The following is a 20,912-nucleotide window of genomic DNA, read 5'->3' as shown; positions in this document are numbered from 1 at the left end:
TACTTGCAGGGACATTTACCAACGAAAAAATAAGTGTACAAAATCTCTTGTATCAATTCTGCTTCAGGTTGAAATTAATTTTCAATTGGACATTGGATTATTATTGTCTCTTCGATAGTTCCAATTTACATAAAAGAAAAAAAAATATCAAAAAAAGAAAAACGCTACACAACGTGTCAAAATCTAATCCGAGTGAAACGTTGACCAAAATTAATCCGAATGCAAAAATAAACTATCAGATTGAATAATAGGCCTACAAGGGCAAATTAAATGGCACAAGGGAGGGAACACACATTTTTATTGAAAAATGGATTTGCTTCCCTTGAGTCAGTGGGAGACGAAAAATTAGTAGTCTTGATTATCCAAACATATTTTCTACAAGTTGGCTAGATAATCGTAGCTTGTTTACGTCACGACTAGGAAGTAGGAAGAGATGAGTATCAGGAAGTGTTTTACTGAAGGTCCACCAGGAAAGATAGAAATTAGGATAAAGTGAATTTATCAGTCGATCTTTTGGAGAGGAAAAATTTATCTCCAAGATGACCTCATACAATGAATCAATCCGACAAATATTAATCGGTAAGTTAGATCTACTGTTTGACAGGTTCGTTTTCTGTATGTAATTTCCTTCTCTGAAAGATTATCTTCATACACTACTAGTACTACAGATAATATGACAATCATTTCATTCAACTCGGCTTCATCCTTTTTTTTAGTCAATGAAATAAGTTTCATCATCTTGCTTTTCTGCGCCAACCTGTCTAATGAGGACAAGAATATGCTATGGGGTGTTGCAAAAGGGGAAATTTGCAAAGTTATAACCAAGCAACGGCCTACTAATAACTTTTACTTATATTTGGAGTATTTCTGTCAGGATCTTTAAAGTGCTACTAGGCACTATATGCATAGGCCCATGCATTGCTCTTTTTGCTTTAATACCACTTCCCGTTGTTTTTAGAAACATTAAATATTCAGGGGATGTTAAGGTAACTAATGTCGAATGTCCCCACCTCCCACCTATTGACCTCTGCTCCCAGCCCCAACACAACTAAAACCCAATATGTACATCATTCATCCATAAAGAGGCTAAATCTCTATTCTTTGGCACTTAGAAATGGACACAAATGGGTTGCAATGCATTTGATAATGTAATATAAATGTATATAAACTGATTTAAATCCAATCGTTTCTGTTTTTAGTGTCATTTTTATAAATCAGTTCTGTTCGTGGAGAAACGTGAAGAGTCCAAATTGAATGATAGTCTTTAACGTCTACACTGGTAGTATTCTCCAGAGTCCATGGTGTCGGATGTAGGGTCTAACATGGAACAAACAACCAGGAAGCTGTTTACACATTGAAATTTGAAATAAGATTAAGCAGTAGTGCCACTGTCTGGGCAAAATTTCCTTCATAGCACACTGTATGACATATGCCTGTCTTCATTAGCCCAGTTGGGGATCACGTGGCTAAGTGGGTAAGACGCTGGCTCGCTAGCCTGGAGGTCGGGTGTTCGATCCCTGCATTGGCCGAGAAAGTTCATTCAGATTTTCCGGCGTGGTTCTCCCTTGTCAGTAATAAAGGAGGGGCTGGTAAGGAAAGCTGTCTAGTCGTTAGGATGGGACGAAAAACCAAGGTCCTGTGTACACATAGTCGTGCACGTAAAAAATAAGAGTAGGCCGTAGTGCCGCTGTCCAGGCAAAATTTCCCTCATAACACCTTGTATGGCGTATGCCTGCTTCATTAGCCGAGTTCGGAGCAAAACAGTAGGGCGTTAAACCCCATTTCATTTCATAAGCCCAATCAGTGCAGAATAGTAGGACATTCAAGCTAATTTCTATTCAATTCACTAATACTAAGACAATATAAATTATCCTTTCTATACATACAGTAATAAATTAAACATAAACTTCTTTTTATGTAGACGTGCAAACGTTCATGAATGAAACTCTGAAAAATGAAAAACTCAGCGATAAAGCCAAGAAACAGAAGAATAAAATCGCAGACACGATACATAATTTACAAGAAGAGTACAGTGCTTTAAAACCTGATATTAAAGAAGATAGTAAACTAAAAGTACCTGCTGAATTAGGTTAGTAACTAATATATTCTTATTTAGAGGTTGTTGAAAGGGGGATTAGATGGCTGAATAGTCTAAAGACTTTTGATCATAAGGTCAGTCATTAAGGCTAGTGGTGTGATTACAATTCCCAGCTTCTCAGATATTTTAAAGATGGTATAAGTATACCCTGTGCCAGATGGTTTGTATATTGTTTCAACAGAATTCACAAAGTCCGAATTGATTCAGTCAGTGTACACATTTAGATCATCTTGATTCTTTATCAAGTATTCATCCACATTCTTAACTGGCGCTGCCTATGTAAACCTGGTATTTCTTGTATATTTTTTGTGATATATAACTGTTCTCTTTATTTCCAGATGAATCTGTGTTTACAACAAGTAGTGTTAATAGCGAAGAAGAAGTAGCCTACAGTGAAAGTAAGTTTATAAACCCTAGCCCTTAATTCAAAGGCACAATTTGCTTGTTTGTATTGGATTGCTTAAACATGCATTTATATATACTATAATATATAGTCAAGCAGTAGTAAGAAGTTTTATTTTAATCCCTTCAAGTGCCTGTGACTGTACTGATATATATATAGTAATAGTTGACTCAAAATAACTCATAATAATAATCATTCACAAATTAGAACAATGAACTGAAATGAATGAAATATATTCTATTCAGCTTCATTGGTGGGGCTCTCCCGTCGAAAGGCAAAACCTAGTAACTCACTTTTTTATCAAAATTGTGCTTCCTGTGGTTATACTAGATATTCGAATCTTTTGATTTTGTAAGCAGTTACACCCATGACACAACCTAGCAACTTCCTTCATTTGCCCAGTATACCACAGAAAAACCTAGTAACTCAATAGTCAAATCAATGGATGAGCTGGGGTTTAATATTCATTCATTACGTTTTCCTTTGTTTTCTCAAAATAAGAAAAAAGTGAGTTACTAGGTTTTGCCTTTTGACGGGAGAGCTTGTGTGTCTGTCTTAATTGGCAGTGAAATCAACAGATGAGTGACAACTGGCAGTGAAATAAATAAAATGGGATTTAACATCCTGCACCAACCAGGGGCTAATGGAGATGGGCATGCACCATCCAGTATACTATGGGGAAAATTTTCCACTTACTCTTTAAAGATTCCAATTGTCAAGGGTTCTTTAACGTCCACGCATGACCTCATTATATCTAAACAAATTGCCAAGTCCCCCATCCTGTATCAATTTGAGGTAAACAAATTAGGCAAAATATTGACTTGATAATTTAATGATTTTTTTTACCTCAGATATTAAAGAAGTTTCTGCAGTGGCCTTAGATAAACCACTTATAACTGGTTATTTAGAAAAGAAACGAAAGGGTAAGTTACACAAGTTAAATTAAGATTTATGGTCAGTACACATCATGCAATATTTTTCTAAAATTGTTTTGCTAAATATAAATCTTAATTATCAGGAAATTCTGATTACACTGTCATCTTGTAAACTGTAAGGTGGTGCAAATTTTAAACTGTCCATGTAATTCAGATACATTTGTGATTAATTAAAAAGTAAATATCATTGTTTATTAAATGTGGGTTGAACGACACATTGGATAGAAAATGATAGGTTAAATGTCGGTTATTTTGTCTTAAACGCACATCAGAATCCATCTGTGTCAACATTTTCTTGGATGCACTTAAAGATGCATTATATAAGAGCTAAATTTGCCGATTGCAGGGCTTTCTTTAGGCCTTAAATGTTATATAAATTATTAATTAGGCATTTATTAACATGACAAGACCATATTCAACTCTAGATGCCATCAGATGCTTGAGAATTTAACTAGATTAGAATAGTTCAGCCATTTAATGATTTAATTTAAAAATGGAAGATGGAGTCTAAGTCTTGAATGTACCAGTACCGTGGATAGGATAATAAACAATCAATGCACACATCTTGTCAAAACTACAAACATTGATAACTTGGCTCAGAATAAAGTGATTTAAATGAAATTTTCAATATGTTCATTTTGCATTATCTATTTTTGAACAATTATAGCAAGAACACCCAGCTCTTTATGTAAATCTTATTTAACATCCTCCTTTTTTGCTCCAACTGGGCTAATGAAGACAGGCATACACTGACAAGGGGAAGCCATGCTGGAAAATCCCATGGAACTTGCATGACTTACACCTGGATCGAACCCAGAACTATTTTACAATGACCGTCACATTAAAAAAATATTTTTTGTTAATCAACCCATACACCTAAATGTTTTATATTTTATGTTAACAGGATTAATTGGCAAGTTTAGCTACCAAAGAAGATATTGTGTTATTCATACAGCGGTACTCTATTATTTTGAAAAACCAACGGACAAAAAACAGAAAGGAGCATTTCATTTAAATGGTATGAAATACAGTTTAGTTATATTAGCAAAATGGGAGGGGTTCTAATTATTTAATGCAGTTTTGATAAATCTTACAATTAATGTTTCTGAATTGGCATTTTGGGCGTCTCTGCCAGTCAGGGCTGGGGTAGTGGTAATGGGTAATGGTAATGGAATGTAATCATTACATTTTTTTAAGTAATGGCCATGTAATGAGTAATTGAAGATTTCAAAAGTAATGAGTAATGGAAATGTATTTCATTAAATCCCAAAAAACATGTAATGGTCAATTACATTTCAATTACTTTTCAATTATATTTTATGGCACATATAAATATTTCCAATTTGACGAGCCTAAAATTTTATAGCACCAAATAAATAATTAAGTGTATCTGACACAAATCCAATTCATTATAATTTTTAAAAAAGATTTAAGTCCGATTTAACAAATTATAAGAAGAATAAGAAGGCATTAAACATTTTCTTTTATTACTTTTTATGTAGGACCCTTTTTTAAGACATGTAACATAAAAAGAGGATTTCTGAAAAGATGTATATTGTAATCAAAGATTAGTACTAATTTGCAGCCAATCACTCAGTCAATCAATCAATCAATCAATCAGTCGGTTAGATTAAAAGACAATAAATAGTCTTACTACATTTTAATCTTAATCTCTAGGTAACAAGTGACAAACCAAATAAACCAAATCTCATCATTTTATGGTTATTTAAAACTAATATATATTTTGTTTTTAGAGTCATGCTGAATAATGTACCAGTTATTATACAATATATTATAGACAAACTATTTGGATTGATTAAAACTTTTTAAAAAATTACTTAAAAGTTAATTAACTATACTTTTGATTAATTTTTCAAGTCATACAGTGAAAATGTCAGTTTTTGTCACCACTGCCCATCACTATAAAATTTGCCTTGTTGTTATAGTTACTAGAAATCACAATTCATAAACAAATATCTATTAAGTAACTCAAGGATTATTTTGAGTTTGATTTTGTAGGCGCTTCATGGCAGAAAAAGAAGCTTGTCTTTTTAATTTCTATGAAAAATGTTTTTTATTTATATAGTCATAAAGTAATGGGTAATGGTAATTAATTACTTTCAATGTAATGGGTAATGGTAATTAATTACTTTCAATGTAATGGGTAATGGTAATTAATTACATTGCTAAGAAAGAGAAAGTAATTGTAATGATTACATTTAAAAAGTAATGGTAATGTAATTAATTACATTGGCAATGTAATGGCCCCATCCCTGCTGCCAGTTGTTCAAAAGTACAGTGTACAATAAATTTCTACCAAGCCATCAATTTAATTTTCAATTTATGAGCCATAAATGAAATGTTTTTAGGAGTTTGATTATCACTTGTGAAAATTTAGTTATTCTAGTTCAGTTTGGAGGATTTTGCAATGTTTTAGTAAATCTAAGGTTCATATAGTTTCTTAAAGAGTTATGTTGATAATCTGTAGCCTTAAACGTACATTATGCAACAGCTAAATCTGCCTATAACGGGTCTTTCTTTCAGCTTGAAATGTTTTCTAAATTATTAATTAGACATTAATTAACTTATCCAGGCCATAATCAGCTCTCGATGGCATCGGATTTCTCCGATATTAAATAGATTAGAACAGTTCAGCCATATTTTGATTTAAGCTAAAAATGGAGGAGCAAGACTTAGCTTCGAACAACCAGTCCGGTGGTTGAAATTATTGCACACGTCTTGTCAAACCTTCAAAGACTAATATTATCGCTCGCAATAGAGTAATTGGAATGAAATTTTCAAATTATTCATTTTACATTATCTATTTTCGAACTATTATAGCAAGAATGACTAGCTCTTTATCTAAATCTTACATAATGTATCTTTAATCTTTTTCATTTTTATATTTTTGTTTAAGGTTATGAATTTCGACCTGCTCCACATTTAGTTCGAGATGCTTCCAAAAAGGATCTATCTTTTGAATTAGTGGCCCCAGGAAAAAGGACATATGAGGTAAGTTTATAAATGAAACATGAGCATCTATTGTTGTTATTTTCTGATAATAATAAGCCAATTTACGATTATCCAGTCCCATAATAACCTTCATCAGGTTTCTCTACTTGATAATTGAGTCTTCTATATACTTCAGAATTCAAACAGAAATTTTGATTTTGAATTGCATATTTTATTTTTATCACAGTTTTTGGCCGAGAATAAAGGAGAGTTTGATTCATGGAAAGAATCTGTTGAACTTTGTCATAGTGAACCTGGTAAGACACTGATCTTTATCTTTTTACTCAATTTTCAATATGTCGGTCTTAACTCTTATTAGAATTACTGGTAGACCTAGAATTTGGTGGGCAGGGCATATTTCATCATGCTGTATATATTTGATTGCTTGAGCACTGGGTGTTTTTCATTTTGTTGTTATGCATCCCTCTCTGTTTTGTTGTATATTTCACCAGAAACATTTGACAAGTCTTATCATTGTGTCATGTTCTTACTTGTGGACTGTAAACAGCCAATGAAAATGAAGCGCTTCCAATCATGCTATAATACTGTCCCATGATCTATTTATAAACTCATTTGACAAGTCTTATCATTGTGTCATGTTCTTACTTGTGGACTGTAAACAGCCAATGAAAATTAAGCGCTTCCAATTATGCTGTAATACTGTCCAATGATCTATTTATAAACTCACTGAAGTCTAATAGATAACACAGTCGATGTCAGTCTGTGAACTGCAGCCTTTCTGAACATATCTAACATAGTGTATAGAAGAAACAAAATAAACTGCCATTCACCTTCATGGGAGTGAAATAATTCTAAACATCTATTCATATTTTTTTTATACAGTGTCGGAAGAATTATATGAATTTATTGATGATGTCCATCAAAAAATGTCTTCTCTACCCAAAAAGGAACATTTCGAAGGAGATGGGGAGGAATATGAAGCCCCGGTCATGGAATCTGATGAAGTCTACGAGGCTATAGATGATGATACTAATAAGAAGCCTCCTAAAGGACCAGAAGCACGCAAAGTATCTACTATTTCGTTACCAAAGTCCCCCCCACCCCCTATTCCAAGCACACCTATTCCTGATGTACCACCTGTGCCCCCTCCGTCTCGTAGAGATTTACCAGCAGTGCCAAACACCCCATTGCCAGCAGTGCCAAACACCCCACTGCCAGCAGTGCCAAAAACTCCTCTCCCACCACTTCCAGGTGCTAAACGGATGGCAAAACTTGATATTCCGGATATGGATCCCAATGAAGATTATGAAAACATGTATTATGGAAAATGGAATTGTTCTGCAGATTCGGATAATGAATTGGTTTTCGAGAAAGGGGACATCATACATGTGTTAAGTAAAGACTTTGAAAAAGAGAATTGGTGGGTAGGAGAGCTTAAAGGAAGTATAGGATTGGTTCCCAAAGAATATCTTGCTAAAGCCTATGAATTGGCGCCATAAAGTATAGAACTTGCAGCCGTTAATTCACTGATGTTGATATCTTTTATTAAATATTTTTAAATTATTTCTTAAAAACCAACCTGTTTTGTGGACCTGTTTAAGAATGGGCAGAACTTTGTGTCACGAATGATAATTATGCATGAAAGATATTATGACTTTATTTTAGCTTTGCTTGGAGTGTATATGTTTATGTATATATAAAGAGATCTATCTAATAGTCTTTTGTATTTATATTCTCTTTATATTGTACATTGTATATTGTTTCCATAAATTTTATATTCTTATAATATATTTATTAATGCTGCTTGCCATACTATGCAAAAACTATAAGATAATAGTAGTATCTGTGTAATTTCAAATTATGTTTATTTTTCTCTGAATAATCCCTGTAGTAATGAAATATTTTTATTTTTTTTAAAAAGCAAAAAAAATGCAATGAAATGGTGCTAAAATTTAAACCAAATATTGAATTTTTATTGAATATGCCATACTACATTTCATCAAAATGTAATTGTTGTGTCATTATTTATAAAGGATTAAATTATATGTTTATATTTTTGTTCATACTTAGGCCATATAAAAAAAATATTCTGATTCTCGGCAATCCTTTGTGTGTTCTGTTGGTGCCATTATGTGTACCAAAAGCCATTGTTAATATATTATAACTTGGATTAATATTATAGAAATGTGTTCAGTGAATAAAGGAGATCAATATTTTCATTATTTTAAATACACATTTATTTGTAAAATAATTCATTGTGATTATTCAAAACCTATGTACACACATTAATATGGCGAATAGTTACCATGAGCTAGTTTAGAACTTGACTCAAAGATTCATTATGTAAGAGCTAAATCTGCCTATTGCAGATCTTTTGTTTGGCCTCATATGTTATAGAAACCATTAATTAGACATTTATTCACAATCCAAGCCCATAATAAACTTTCTAGACCATCAAATTGTTGTGATTTTGAACAGATTAAAACAGATATTACTAATTCGATTAATTAAAATTTAATTAAAAAATGGATAATCTAGCTAGACTTATTGTAACAACGGTAGTAATGGCAATCAAGGCTACACTTTTCTTCAAATGGCCATAACTTCGCTCAGAATGAAGTTGGAATTCGATATAAGAGTAGGCCGTAGTGCCGCTGTCCGAGCAAAATTTCCCTCATAGCACACTGTATGGCGTATGCCCGTCTTCATTAGCCCAGTTCGGAGCAGTACAGTAGGACGTTAAACCCCATTTCATTTCATTTCTTTATCAATGATGATAACAGAATCCAAGTCTACACACTCCTCAGTAATAAACAGTAATTGTATTCCATAGAATTGATTCCTGTGTAGATCGGATATCAAAATATGTATTATTATTGAAGGACAGTTGATATTTTGTATTATTACTGAAGGGTAGTTGATATTTTATTATATCTATTAAAGTCACTCTTTAATACTATAAAAAGCCTAAATTTGCTGTTAGAGCTGCTTAATTATATCCTGGTATTTCTAAATAATTAAATCAGTCAATTATATACCGGTATTTCTAAATACTTAAATCAGTCAACATTGTACACTTGTACAGATTTCTAGATTTCAAGTATCTTAAAATACGGTATTGATATAGGTAACTAAATAAGATAATAACACTTGAGTTCCATAAGTAGAATGTCTTTAACAGTAGTTTATAAAAATAAAACTACTATAATGTTGATTGTAATTGTTAACTTTTTGTTTGGTTTGCTTGACTATAGAAGACCACATTGTTAGTTTGCTAAAGGGACGTAAAGCATCATTATCTGTTATTATGCATGGCTATGGGTTTATTTCTCTTAACCACATATTTAATGCATTTGTTCAAAAATATCTTATATTTTATGATATTGTAAATAAATATTCTGTTAACGTTTATTAATTTTATGCTGATGAACAAAGAGGATATAATTTAATTATATTATCATTTCACTTCCTATCAGGCCCGTAGCCAGCTTGCTAGCTTCGGAGGGGCAGTGAAGTTTTTAGGGGGGGGGGGGGCACACTCGGCACAGTCTACAGTAGGTATTTTAGAGCTATGGTCGGCAAATTTTTTTTAGGGGGGGGGGGGCATTGCCCCCCCTTGCCCCTCTCTGGCTACGGGCCTGCTTCCTATCATATACTATGAGTGACATATTGTTGCCCAGGCGTGTTTGCAAAACTATTCGTAAATTTAATGGCTGTGCTGCTCCTACAGTCGTCTTCAATATAACAAATCTTGTTTCATAGTTTTAAATTTTATATATCTTTGTATTGTTTTTGATATAACTGCTTCTAATTGTTTTTTTTTAATATATTTATTTTTACCAAATGGTGTAAAAAAAAAAAGATGGATAAAAATAAGAATAGAAGATATAAATATTTATTCACATACATAAATATTCTGTATAATATTCATACAATCTATTTAGCTTTTATATCCCAAACTTTTTTATATAACGCTCTCACTTGTTGATAATAAACAACATTTCAATAAGTATAATATAAGTCTTATATTTATATGTACAGTTTGCCAACACTTTACATGTCTCTTATTCTGCACTGGATTGGTGAAGTTCTCGGCAGATCATTATATTACAAACTTGTATGTCATAACATTTATACCCATGTTTCCAGTCTGATCAGGATAACTGTAGTTCTTACTTTTCTTAAACATTTGGCCATAAGTTCAACATAGGGAACAGATATGTTATACTTTTGTACTTAAACCACTGGGCTGCTAACTTTGACCCTGAGATTTATCTTCTGCAAAATAGCATTAGTTTCTGAAATTTAGGTCCAGACCATTGCTCCAGTTAGCGGTATCTGTTGATGGATGTCATAAACAATGCAGTGTATGCTTACTCACAATTTTTGGTTTGTACTTTTGAATCTGTGGAGACATGTATGATGCTAGCAAACAGTAAACTGGTCCTACACCAATAATTCACAATAAAAACTAGAGATTTCGGCATTCAAAAGTCTCTTCCATATTTTTTATAGAAATTTTCCTCCACTCTTGTACAAAATGCTGTGAGATTCGAGAATTGTTGAACTATTTCAGCAAATCGTGAAACGGGTAATCTAGTGGTCAGTATTGTATATAAATGTCCAAACACAAGTGCATCTAATTCTGTTGGTCTGAAATAATAAACACAATAAGTGGAGTAAAATGATTTGTAAATATATTATAGCACTATATTCTCATGAAATGTTCCATGACTTTAAGTCTACTACAGAATAGAGAGAGAAATGTGGTTTTAAGTTCCCTAGACACAAACTAGATCATTTTGCGACTAAAGAATGGTTAAATTTTATGTCAATAATTTGTTTGCGCGTGGGGGTCTTTAGCAGTGGAAGGAGTCCGGAGAATGGAGATGAGGTTGGACAGGTGACCTTACACATTGTCACATACAGAAAATGGAAACCATGTCACTTGACTCAATTACACATCTTATGATCTAAATCTTATCTTTTAAGCTATTCAGCCACCCAATCCCCTTTTTACAGAATAGCCATACGGAGAACTAAGAAAATCTTTGCCTTTCTGGTATGTTACAGCAGACACATCTGCTGGAATAACCTAAAAACTGAGAATGACTTAAGTGATATAAGTGCTTCTACCCAGATCTGGAATTATGGGACTATATAATACTAGGTAGTCTAAAATGGTCTTCAAAAAGTTGATACTTAACAACTAGTACACTATAATAGAAAACTTACTTGTCACCGAAAAAATACTGTTTACTGTCTAGTCTTTCTGCTAAAGCTTGACAACATGTTTTTACTTCATCACACACCTAGAAAAAAACACAATCTTTATAAATACATTTACTAAATACATTCTTCTCAAATGGTCATGGAGCTAAAATGCAATTCGTCAATTCAAGGTTTTCTCTTCTGTTAATGAAAAAATTAACACCATCAGCACAATTAGACAGCGCCAACACCAACATTGTTATGATTGGGGAAATAATTGTAATCCTGACCTGACCAATATATATCAACAGAGAATAATAATAACACGCCAACAGTGAGGCTGATGTCCCCCGCCGAAATTGCAAAATAAATAGATGACACATATTAATTAATCGCACATTTATTTTTTTCACTAAGTTTCATCACTCTCTATCAGATAGAATCAAGATTATCTTGTCCCAAACCATCGACAAATGAAATCGATTAGCTCTGCTTAGCTTCAGCTCGAAATGTTAATTATTGAACTCAGTCAAGACATTCACCTAATGAACATCTACATATACATCAAGTTTAAACATTCACCTAATAGACACCTATGCCAAGTTTGAACATTCTACCTCAATTAGAAGGAGAGTTATTGTGTTCCAAAGTTTCTACCAATCAAATTGCTTATCACTCTGCTTATCCTCAGCAAAAAATATTCATTATCGAACTTAGTTAAGGTATTCATATAATAAATCTATACACCAAGTTTCATCAATCTCACTTAATTAGAACTAAAGTTATCGTGTCCCAAAACATCAACCAATCAAATTGCTTATCTCTGCTTACCCTAAGCGGAAAATGCTCATCTTCGAACTCCATCAAGGCATTGACCTAATCAACACATACACCAAGTTTTAACATTCTAGCTCAATTAGGAAGAGAGTTATCGTGCCCCAAAGTATCAACCAATCAAATTGCTTATCTCTGCTTACCCTAAGCGGAAAATGCTCATCTTCGAACTCCATCAAGGCATTGACCTAATAAACACATACACCAAGTTTGAACATTCTAGCTCAATTAAAAGTTATCGTGTCCCAAAGCATCAACCAATCAAATTGCTTATCTCTGCTTACCCTAAGCGGAAAATGCTCATCTTCGAACTCCATCAAGGCATTGACCTAATCAACACATACACCAAGTTTGAACATTCTAGCCCAATTAGGAAGAGAGTTATCGTGTCCCAAAGCATCAACCAATCAAATTGCTTATCTCTGCTTACCCTAAGCGGAAAATGCTCATCTTCGAACTCCATCAAGGCATTGACCTAATAAACACATACACCAAGTTTGAACATTCTAGCTCAATTAGGAAGAGAGTTATTGTGTCCCAAAAAGTGTGACGGACAGACAGACAGACGGACAGACAGACGGACGAACCCATTTTAATAGTCCCCTGCTTTCTTCGAAAGGCGGGGGACAATAACAATTTATCCTGATATAGCGCATTACAATATAAAATATGTGTTGAACATGGTACAACCATGAGCTACCAAAAAATCTATCAGTATAGTGGAACTCTTAGGCATAAAACACATTTTTCTCAGCGACTACTGAACCGATTTATTTTATTTTAGTCTTCAAATCAAGTGTAGTCCATTTTAAAGAAATACACAAAGATGAAAAGAAAGTATGGTGGGATCACTAAGATACTATTTGTTAGCAAACGAGTTGCTTTCCCCGTAGTTAACGGGAACCTCAGTGGTCAGTTGAGTATGATGCTGGCTTACAAACTAAGGGGTCCCCTATCTCAAACTGGGTGTTCATTAAGAAGGTTTTTTTTTTAGTTTTATCCTGGCTTCTCCCTAGGATTAGTGCCCAGGCTTGTTGCCTAGTTGTTTGAGGGAGACAATAAAGCTGAGATTCTGTGCATACAACTGGCAGCTCACTAAAGATCCCCTGAGAGAGAGAGAGAGAGAGAGAGAGAGAGAACTGGGGTTTAAGGTCCACTCGACACAAACTAGGTCATTTTGGGATTGATTAACATATGGTTTAATTTTATTTCAATAATTCACTTGCACGTAGGGGTCTTTAGCAGTGGGATGAAACCAGAGGACCCGGAGGAAACCCACGAGATTGAACAGGCGACCCTACTCCTTGTCACGTACAACCGGGGATTCAAAACCACACCAGTTGACTCAATGACAGGTCTTATGATACAGCGCACACATGCTAACCATTCGGCCATCCAATCCCCCAGATCCCCTGAGAGTTGGAAATGGAAATAAGAGTAGGCCATAGCACTGCTTTCAGGGCAAACATTACCACCCAACACATCACCTGGTGTATGCCCATCTTCATTAGCCGATGATGCAGAAAAGACATACATATTTCATTTCCCTGTGGTTAACAACTAAGCGAAACTCAATCTTGCTAGATCATACATTTTTTGTAAATGACAAAAGTTACAATTTAAAACATGAAAGAATAATACCTCATCCATTGTCTTTTTTGCCCATCCTATACTGTCGAGTCTAGCTCTCACATTAGATTGTTTCTTCCAGGGTAATAGTCTATTTAATGGCCAGGGATGAATATAGCCATATCTAGGTTTGGTTATCTGAGAGAAAAATTTAAAATATATGTAAATACACTGCAGACAGGTCTCACGCTGTTGGTCGCCAAAGTCGCAATTTGCAATAAAAAAATGAGAGCGGTGATTAAAGTTTTAATTTTAGAGATAATGTTTTGAAAAGTGTTGGAAAAAAATGTTAAAATTCTATAGATTGACTATTACGTTGAGTGTCAATCACAATATTGTGGCGACATACTATAAATCAATCAACTAGTCAATAATCCGGAATGTGTCAATCGGTAAATACTAATCACTTGTTTTGAATTGATCGTTTTAGTTCATTGATAATTGCCAATGATAAATCCGATCTCAAGTTATTATTTACTCATAATAATTAAATGTATTTATGATGAGGGACATTTGTTTAAATCTAAAGTATATAAATGACCATTCTCGGTATTCCCAGTGGTCTCATTCCATTCTACTCCACTATACCCTGGGTTCATCCATGGGGTATTCAAATTATCTGCCCTTGATCGTAGCTTGATTCTACAAACCAATCAAAAAAAAGCACAGTTATCAAGGGCAGATAATTTGAATATGTGTCTGTCCCATTGATGAAACAAGGGGTTTGTGGAGTGGAACGGAATGAGTCCACTGGGGTTACCGAGGATGACAAATGACAAGACAAGCAACAACTCAGTCTTCCCCAAATGGACACTGTTTATGTATTCTTATACACACGGCTACATACGAATCTAAATAGAACCTTTTTTTTTTCACCCCTGGTCTTTTAACAATCAAAAACACCTTTTGGCAGACCATTATTCAATACTATACAGGGACACACGTGAAAACACGCCAACTGCTAATATTCTTACCTCTTCTGAAACTGCTTCATCTATCCAGGCTAAATATAACTGAAACATAAAAAAACGACAATATTTAAAATTCACATCAAGCCAAGATTGATTAAACTGCAAGTATATTTATATATGCACTCATATTTAGTAAAAGTCCTTCCGCTTGAAGTGGGTAGGACACTGACTCATTAAGGTTCCTTAGGATTTTCCAGCACAGTTTCCCCATGTCACTGGTGCAGTGTTTAGTTGTTTGGATGGGACGAAAAACCAAGGTCCCATGTACACATTGTTGACATGTAAAAGAACCCATGACAGTTGGTATTCGAAATATGAGTAGGCCGTAGCTCCTCTGTCCTCATAGTACAATGTATGGTGTAAGCCTGTGTTCTTTAGTCTAGTCGTTCCAAGAAAGTAGGACACTAAAGCCCATATAATTTCATTTGGAGTATAATCGTAGAAAAAAAATGGTACAGCAATAACTAATTTCATTTAGTAAATAAATGTTTTAACTTGTGATATTTTAGAGAACATACCTCTGCATTAACCATAACATTTTCTATTAAAGCCATATAAGCTCTCATTTCTGATTTCAATCCTTCATCTAGATCTCTACTTAATTGAAAACCCTAAAAACAAACAGAGGGGTAAAGAAATACATTATTTGATAAAAAATCAAATGACAAAATTCAATATAAAGTATAACATATACAGTACATGATGTTTTGTAGGTCTACTGGTAGATCATAACTCGAAAGGTAGTCTGAACAATCCAGTGCCAGGAACTACTAGTCAGCACATTCTCTAAGTAAAGACCAATTTGAAGCTAACAGAAGTGTTACTGGAAACTGCGCTTCTACCAAGAATCCCAAGATGCCAAGAACCCCCCAATACCACTTTTCATTTTTTAAAATTTGTTCACAAACAAACCTTCCCACATATCAATTAACTTTTATTGTTCTACTACCAGACACTCATCATTAATTATCAACACAACACTCAGTAAAATCTGTTGACGACTATGTATACAACTCTATAACACCAATCACAAGATTATGTGGCTTCTATATGTGTTCATTATTCTGTACTGGTCGTACAATTGTATAGTTACATAGTGGAGGTCGATCGTAGCCATGTTTGAAAATTGGGTTTTGAAAAAAAAGGCTCTCTTTCCGGAGTGCAAAATGACCGTTGGGTCAAATCTAATTACGGTCATTTTCCATAGCCCTAGGTCTTGATCGGCATATATGGCCGACGTGGAACCCATGGTTTGTTCCATCATCTTCATATTGTTATCAGAAATTTTCCATGATAAAGTCATTACCTGTCCCGATACTGGGAGGACAGACCAACACCTATAAGACCTGTAAATAATAGATTGGGAAAAATCAGTCTGTATACGTGTCGCCATCTGGATTGGTGCGTACTCTATACATATATTCAATCTATTAAATGACCAATATATTACTATACTCACCCTCGTATTCACAAATGCAATAATAGGATCAAGCTCTGACACTAAAAAGGCACCAACATGAATAAATGGAACTTTTCCTTGAAATAAAGAGATATTTATAAATTATAACATATAATACTTTCTGTAAATGCCTCTGAGATGTTCAACCATTAGCTCTGATGTCAGTGACAAGTAGGATACAAATGAAGGGCCCCTATATAAATTGTGATGAAATAAAACAAATATACATAAAAGTACTTTACTGCCAAACAGAATGGATGTTTTATCAAAGGGGGATTATGGTATTTTTCTATAAGGAAGTCAGTTTTTATTACAGTTTTGAAAAAAACTACAAGGTTGGCATTACTGTCAAGCGGTTGGGTGGTTATTACATAGAATAGAGTAAATGAACCAAATTAAGAGTACTGCTATGATAATCTTAATCCACCGAAGGTTTAGAATTTCAATCTGTCCGGTCGTTTGCTTACATCATAGACTGCCTAACCTGGTTTTATTCAGAAGCTTTGTTCACATATATTTCATTACACATGACATTGACCACATTCAGGTTGCATTAATTTCAATACAAGGTTGGCAAACTACAAGGTTGGCATTACTGTCAAGCGGTTGGGTGGTTATTACATAGAATAGAGTAAATGAACCAAATTAAGAGTACTGCTATGATAATCTTAATCCACCGAAGGTTTAGAATTTCAATCTGTCCGGTCGTTTGCTTACATCATAGACTGCCTAACCTGGTTTTATTCAGAAGCTTTGTTCACATATATTTCATTACACATGACATTGACCACATTCAGGTTGCATTAATTTCAATACACATGACGTTGATCACATTCAGGTTTCATTTTAATCAATACACATGCCGTGGACCACATTCGGATCGTTTTAATTATCATACACACAGGGCTGTCGGTAATTTTTCACAGTTGATTAGCAGCACTGCTAATCAAAAAGTCCAATTTTGCCAAATTTGATTAGCAAATTTAAAAATTGATTAGCAGTTTTTCAGTTTCAACGTAAAACACCTAAATAACAAGATATTACTTTAATTCATAACGAATTGAAATATGATTAGATTCCATTCTGACTATTCTTAGATTTTTTAGCACTGCCACAAGTACTTGTGACAGTTTGTGAATGTGATGTAGACATTTAGTTAGGTCTTACGTCTGAAGCCAATTCTTGACAGTGACTTCCGAAGCCCCACTCATTTTAATTGTAATTTTTTTGTTACGTTAGAAATCTTCGTTAGAAAACAATTTCGTCTGCTTTTTATCGTGTATTATTATTTTTGTTCAATCGGGCGCACCTCGATTAACTAGACACACGCGATATAAACAATAATATTTTACGGGAATTTTTACTTTGATTTATCATTTTACAATACGTTAACATGTGTTTATTTTTTTTATATTTTATTTACAATACGTGGGAGATACACTGGATTTATTTCTTTCAAAATGAATATGATATAATTACTTGATGTCTCACAACGTGAGTGGTACTATTGATTCCCTATTTCCGGTTTAATAGTCCCTATTCATAGAGTTTTGTCCCTGTGTTATATAGTATTGTGTCTGGGCAGTTCGAGAAGAAAATGTCACACGGAGAATTCAGTTTTGTTTATAAAATTTTATTCAACATTTTATACACGTTGAAAGTGTTGAGTAAGCCTTCTAGTCTTCAAAATGTGGATTATTCTTGTGTCAATATCCAAAATGACAGGCATATTAATGATTCGCAGTAACTGCGAATCAAAAACGTTAGATTTTAATTTTTGGTTAGCAACGGACAAAATATGTATCGCAAATTGCGCTGCGATACTGGTTGTCGGCAGCCCTGCATACACATGCATTTGACTACATTCTGGTTGTTTTAATTTCAGTTACGATACCTATATCTCTCTCCTTTCTTAGACACATTTCACATATCAAAAATTTAACATATTATTCATACCTGATGGTGACATTTCTTCTGCATTTGTTCGGACTTCTGTATGAAATTCTAAACCACACATATGTAGAAATGTTTTGACACTAAGACAATTAGCATAATCTGGAAAAGTGATCTGTTCAACTAACGAAAAAGAAAAAAAGAAAATTTTATCTTTCAAAAGCTTATAGTGATACAGTGATAGAAATATGATTAAAAGAGAATACAAGTCATGGCAAATACTTTATATTTTATTCATTATATTTTATGAAAACCAGGGAGCCATGGTGGATCAGTGGGTAAGATGGTGGCTCAGTGAGTAAGATGCTGGCTTAAACTACCAGGAGGTGTCTGGTTCGCACCTGATTTTCCAGTGCAGTTTCCCCTTGTCAGTGGTGCAGGATGGAGGGCCTGGCCAGTTCATTCGGATGTTGACCTACACGTAAAAGAACCCTTCATAGCTGGAATTCAAAATAAGAGACGGCCATAGCAATGCTGTCCAGGCAAAATTTATGTCATAGCACACTGAATGGCAAATGCCCGTCTGCATTAGCCTAGTCGTTAAACCCCTATTTCATATATTAAAAACAAGCTCAACTTGAAGAGAAATCAAATTTGTCAAATTTTCCGTTTTCTTTAAAGGTGTATCATTACTTAAATAAATGAATTCAAGTTTATAGAATAGCTTTGTTGAGTCAGTCCTAATCAGTAGAAAACAAGCTAGATGGTAATTACCTTGATATGGTTGATATAGACAGGCATTGTCGGGCCAGGGTTCATATGCTAAAATAAAAAAAAAATACATTTGAAAACCGTATACTATAAACAATCAGATCCACTAATAAATAAATGTAAGTAAATGACAATTTTTTTCCAATTTTTTTGACTCCGTCTTCTTGACTAGGTGAATCTAGTATTTTCCACTTATCTCAACCTTTATTTATATTTTTGTGAGAGGTACTAATTTAATGTATCTGCTTGGATAAAAATTACCTCCTAATTCAGCCTGAATTGCTTCTGCAACAAGAGAACTCATGTTGAAATGTTATTTCTATCTTCGACCTTGTGTGGCGCTGTTTTGGTTCTCGTATATCCCCATCTATTAATAGCAGAGAGAAATTCCTTCAATTGAATGCACGATTTTCCAGTCTGAAATTTTCCAGTCTAAAATAATCTGTAACTACTGTAAGATTCACACTAACCAACCAAGAGGAAAGAACATTATCATAAATATCACAGTGGAAATATTATGTGAAAAGACGTGTTATAATAATCCATACGAATAATTCTATGTAAAGCTATTTCCATTATTTTGATCGAACAGAAAATAATATTTCTGCTTTCTTCAACCAGGACAAATAAGATTGATTACTGACTGAACGATCAGAGGTGGGCAGTGGGTTTAGGTCTGGATATTCAGATGTGAGCATGGACAACTCTGAGAACATTTTTTTGTTTGCGCACCAATTTTAAACTGTATTCATATTGCGCAAGTAATTGATATGAAATGAATTTGATGGGGTTTAATGTTCGACTTTTCTGCACCGACTGCGCTAATGAACTTGAAACGAAGAAAGGAATTACAGACAATTTTTGTTTTTCAAATTACATCAATTAAACTCAAATAAAGACTTGTTTTATCTTTTTGTTTAGGCCTAGCTATTATTTAAAAAAAGAGACAAAAAAGTAAGCTATTATGGGATGTTGTATATTTTGACACCATCCACGTCAATATGCTACATTCTACAATGAACATAAACAGATTTTTTTCTAACGATTTCATAGGACTCTATATAATGTGGTTGTGTTTCTTTCTTCGTTCGATATTTTACGTCCATAATAAAGTCAATATTGGCAAACAGATCGAAAACCAAAAATTAACCAAAACTGGGAAATGACACAATATCGCTCGATTTTTCTATTTTATAAAGCGAATTAGGGATTTAAAAATAGAAAAGAAAACCCCTAGAAAACACAAACTTAATTATGTCCCATTTATGTCTCATCACTATATCGAGCGAACGCACGGTTAATACCGTAGTGTGCCTAATCTTAAATGCTCGATTCTCTACGACAGTCTCTTAAATACCGTCGGTTCAGACATCACCATGTGTAACATTTTCACAGTATGAAAGACAGAGTCTGCTACTATCATTTTCTCTCATCCAGACCAAGAACCGAATTCAAAGGGTTAAATATATCCCTTTAAAGGGCACATTGCTCTATTATTTTTTTTAACCCAAAATGGGTCTAAAAGTGCAAGGGTGGTCCAGGAATTTTTGCAGGAGGGGGTTTGTCAGGCTTCTGTTAAGGAAATTTGACTGTTGACTATGCATGATGCCATCATCGTCTCTAAATTACGTAGACATACATACATTACACGCTGAGGTTTTTTAAAGAGAGAAATCCAACAACCCCGTTTGACGTCAATTTTTATAATGAATTAATAGGATCACACTGTGATTCA

General features: G+C 33.9%; 2 protein-coding genes across 2 annotated transcripts; one reads left to right on the top strand and one right to left on the bottom strand.

Annotated features, from left to right (window-relative positions):
* The first annotated feature begins 405 nt into the window (after positions 1-405).
* Positions 406-10,143, top strand: LOC126821988 (src kinase-associated phosphoprotein 2). Its single transcript, XM_050550692.2, has 8 exons — positions 406-579; positions 1,922-2,089; positions 2,437-2,496; positions 3,353-3,424; positions 4,341-4,454; positions 6,354-6,448; positions 6,636-6,705; positions 7,292-10,143. The coding sequence occupies exons 1-8, from the start codon at positions 540-542 to the stop codon at positions 7,906-7,908; spliced, it is 1,236 nt and encodes a 411-aa protein (XP_050406649.1). The 5' UTR covers positions 406-539; the 3' UTR covers positions 7,909-10,143.
* Positions 10,144-10,282: 139 nt separating this feature from the next.
* Positions 10,283-19,591, bottom strand: LOC126821989 (metaxin-2). Its single transcript, XM_050550693.2, has 9 exons — positions 19,439-19,591; positions 19,181-19,228; positions 18,470-18,589; positions 16,514-16,590; positions 15,573-15,665; positions 15,058-15,096; positions 14,096-14,221; positions 11,645-11,721; positions 10,283-11,062 (listed from the first exon to the last, which is right to left on the bottom strand). Exons 1-9 carry the CDS (start codon positions 19,479-19,481, stop codon positions 10,897-10,899), a joined length of 789 nt encoding a protein of 262 aa, XP_050406650.1. The 5' UTR covers positions 19,482-19,591; the 3' UTR covers positions 10,283-10,896.
* Between the last annotated feature and the right edge of the window lie 1,321 nt (positions 19,592-20,912).

This window comes from Patella vulgata, chromosome 5, assembly GCF_932274485.2.
Source record: "Patella vulgata chromosome 5, xgPatVulg1.2, whole genome shotgun sequence".
In the NCBI taxonomy this organism is placed as follows: Eukaryota; Metazoa; Mollusca; class Gastropoda; family Patellidae; genus Patella; species Patella vulgata.
Note: the sequence above shows the minus strand (reverse complement) of the source record. Positions and strands in the feature narration are given on the sequence as shown.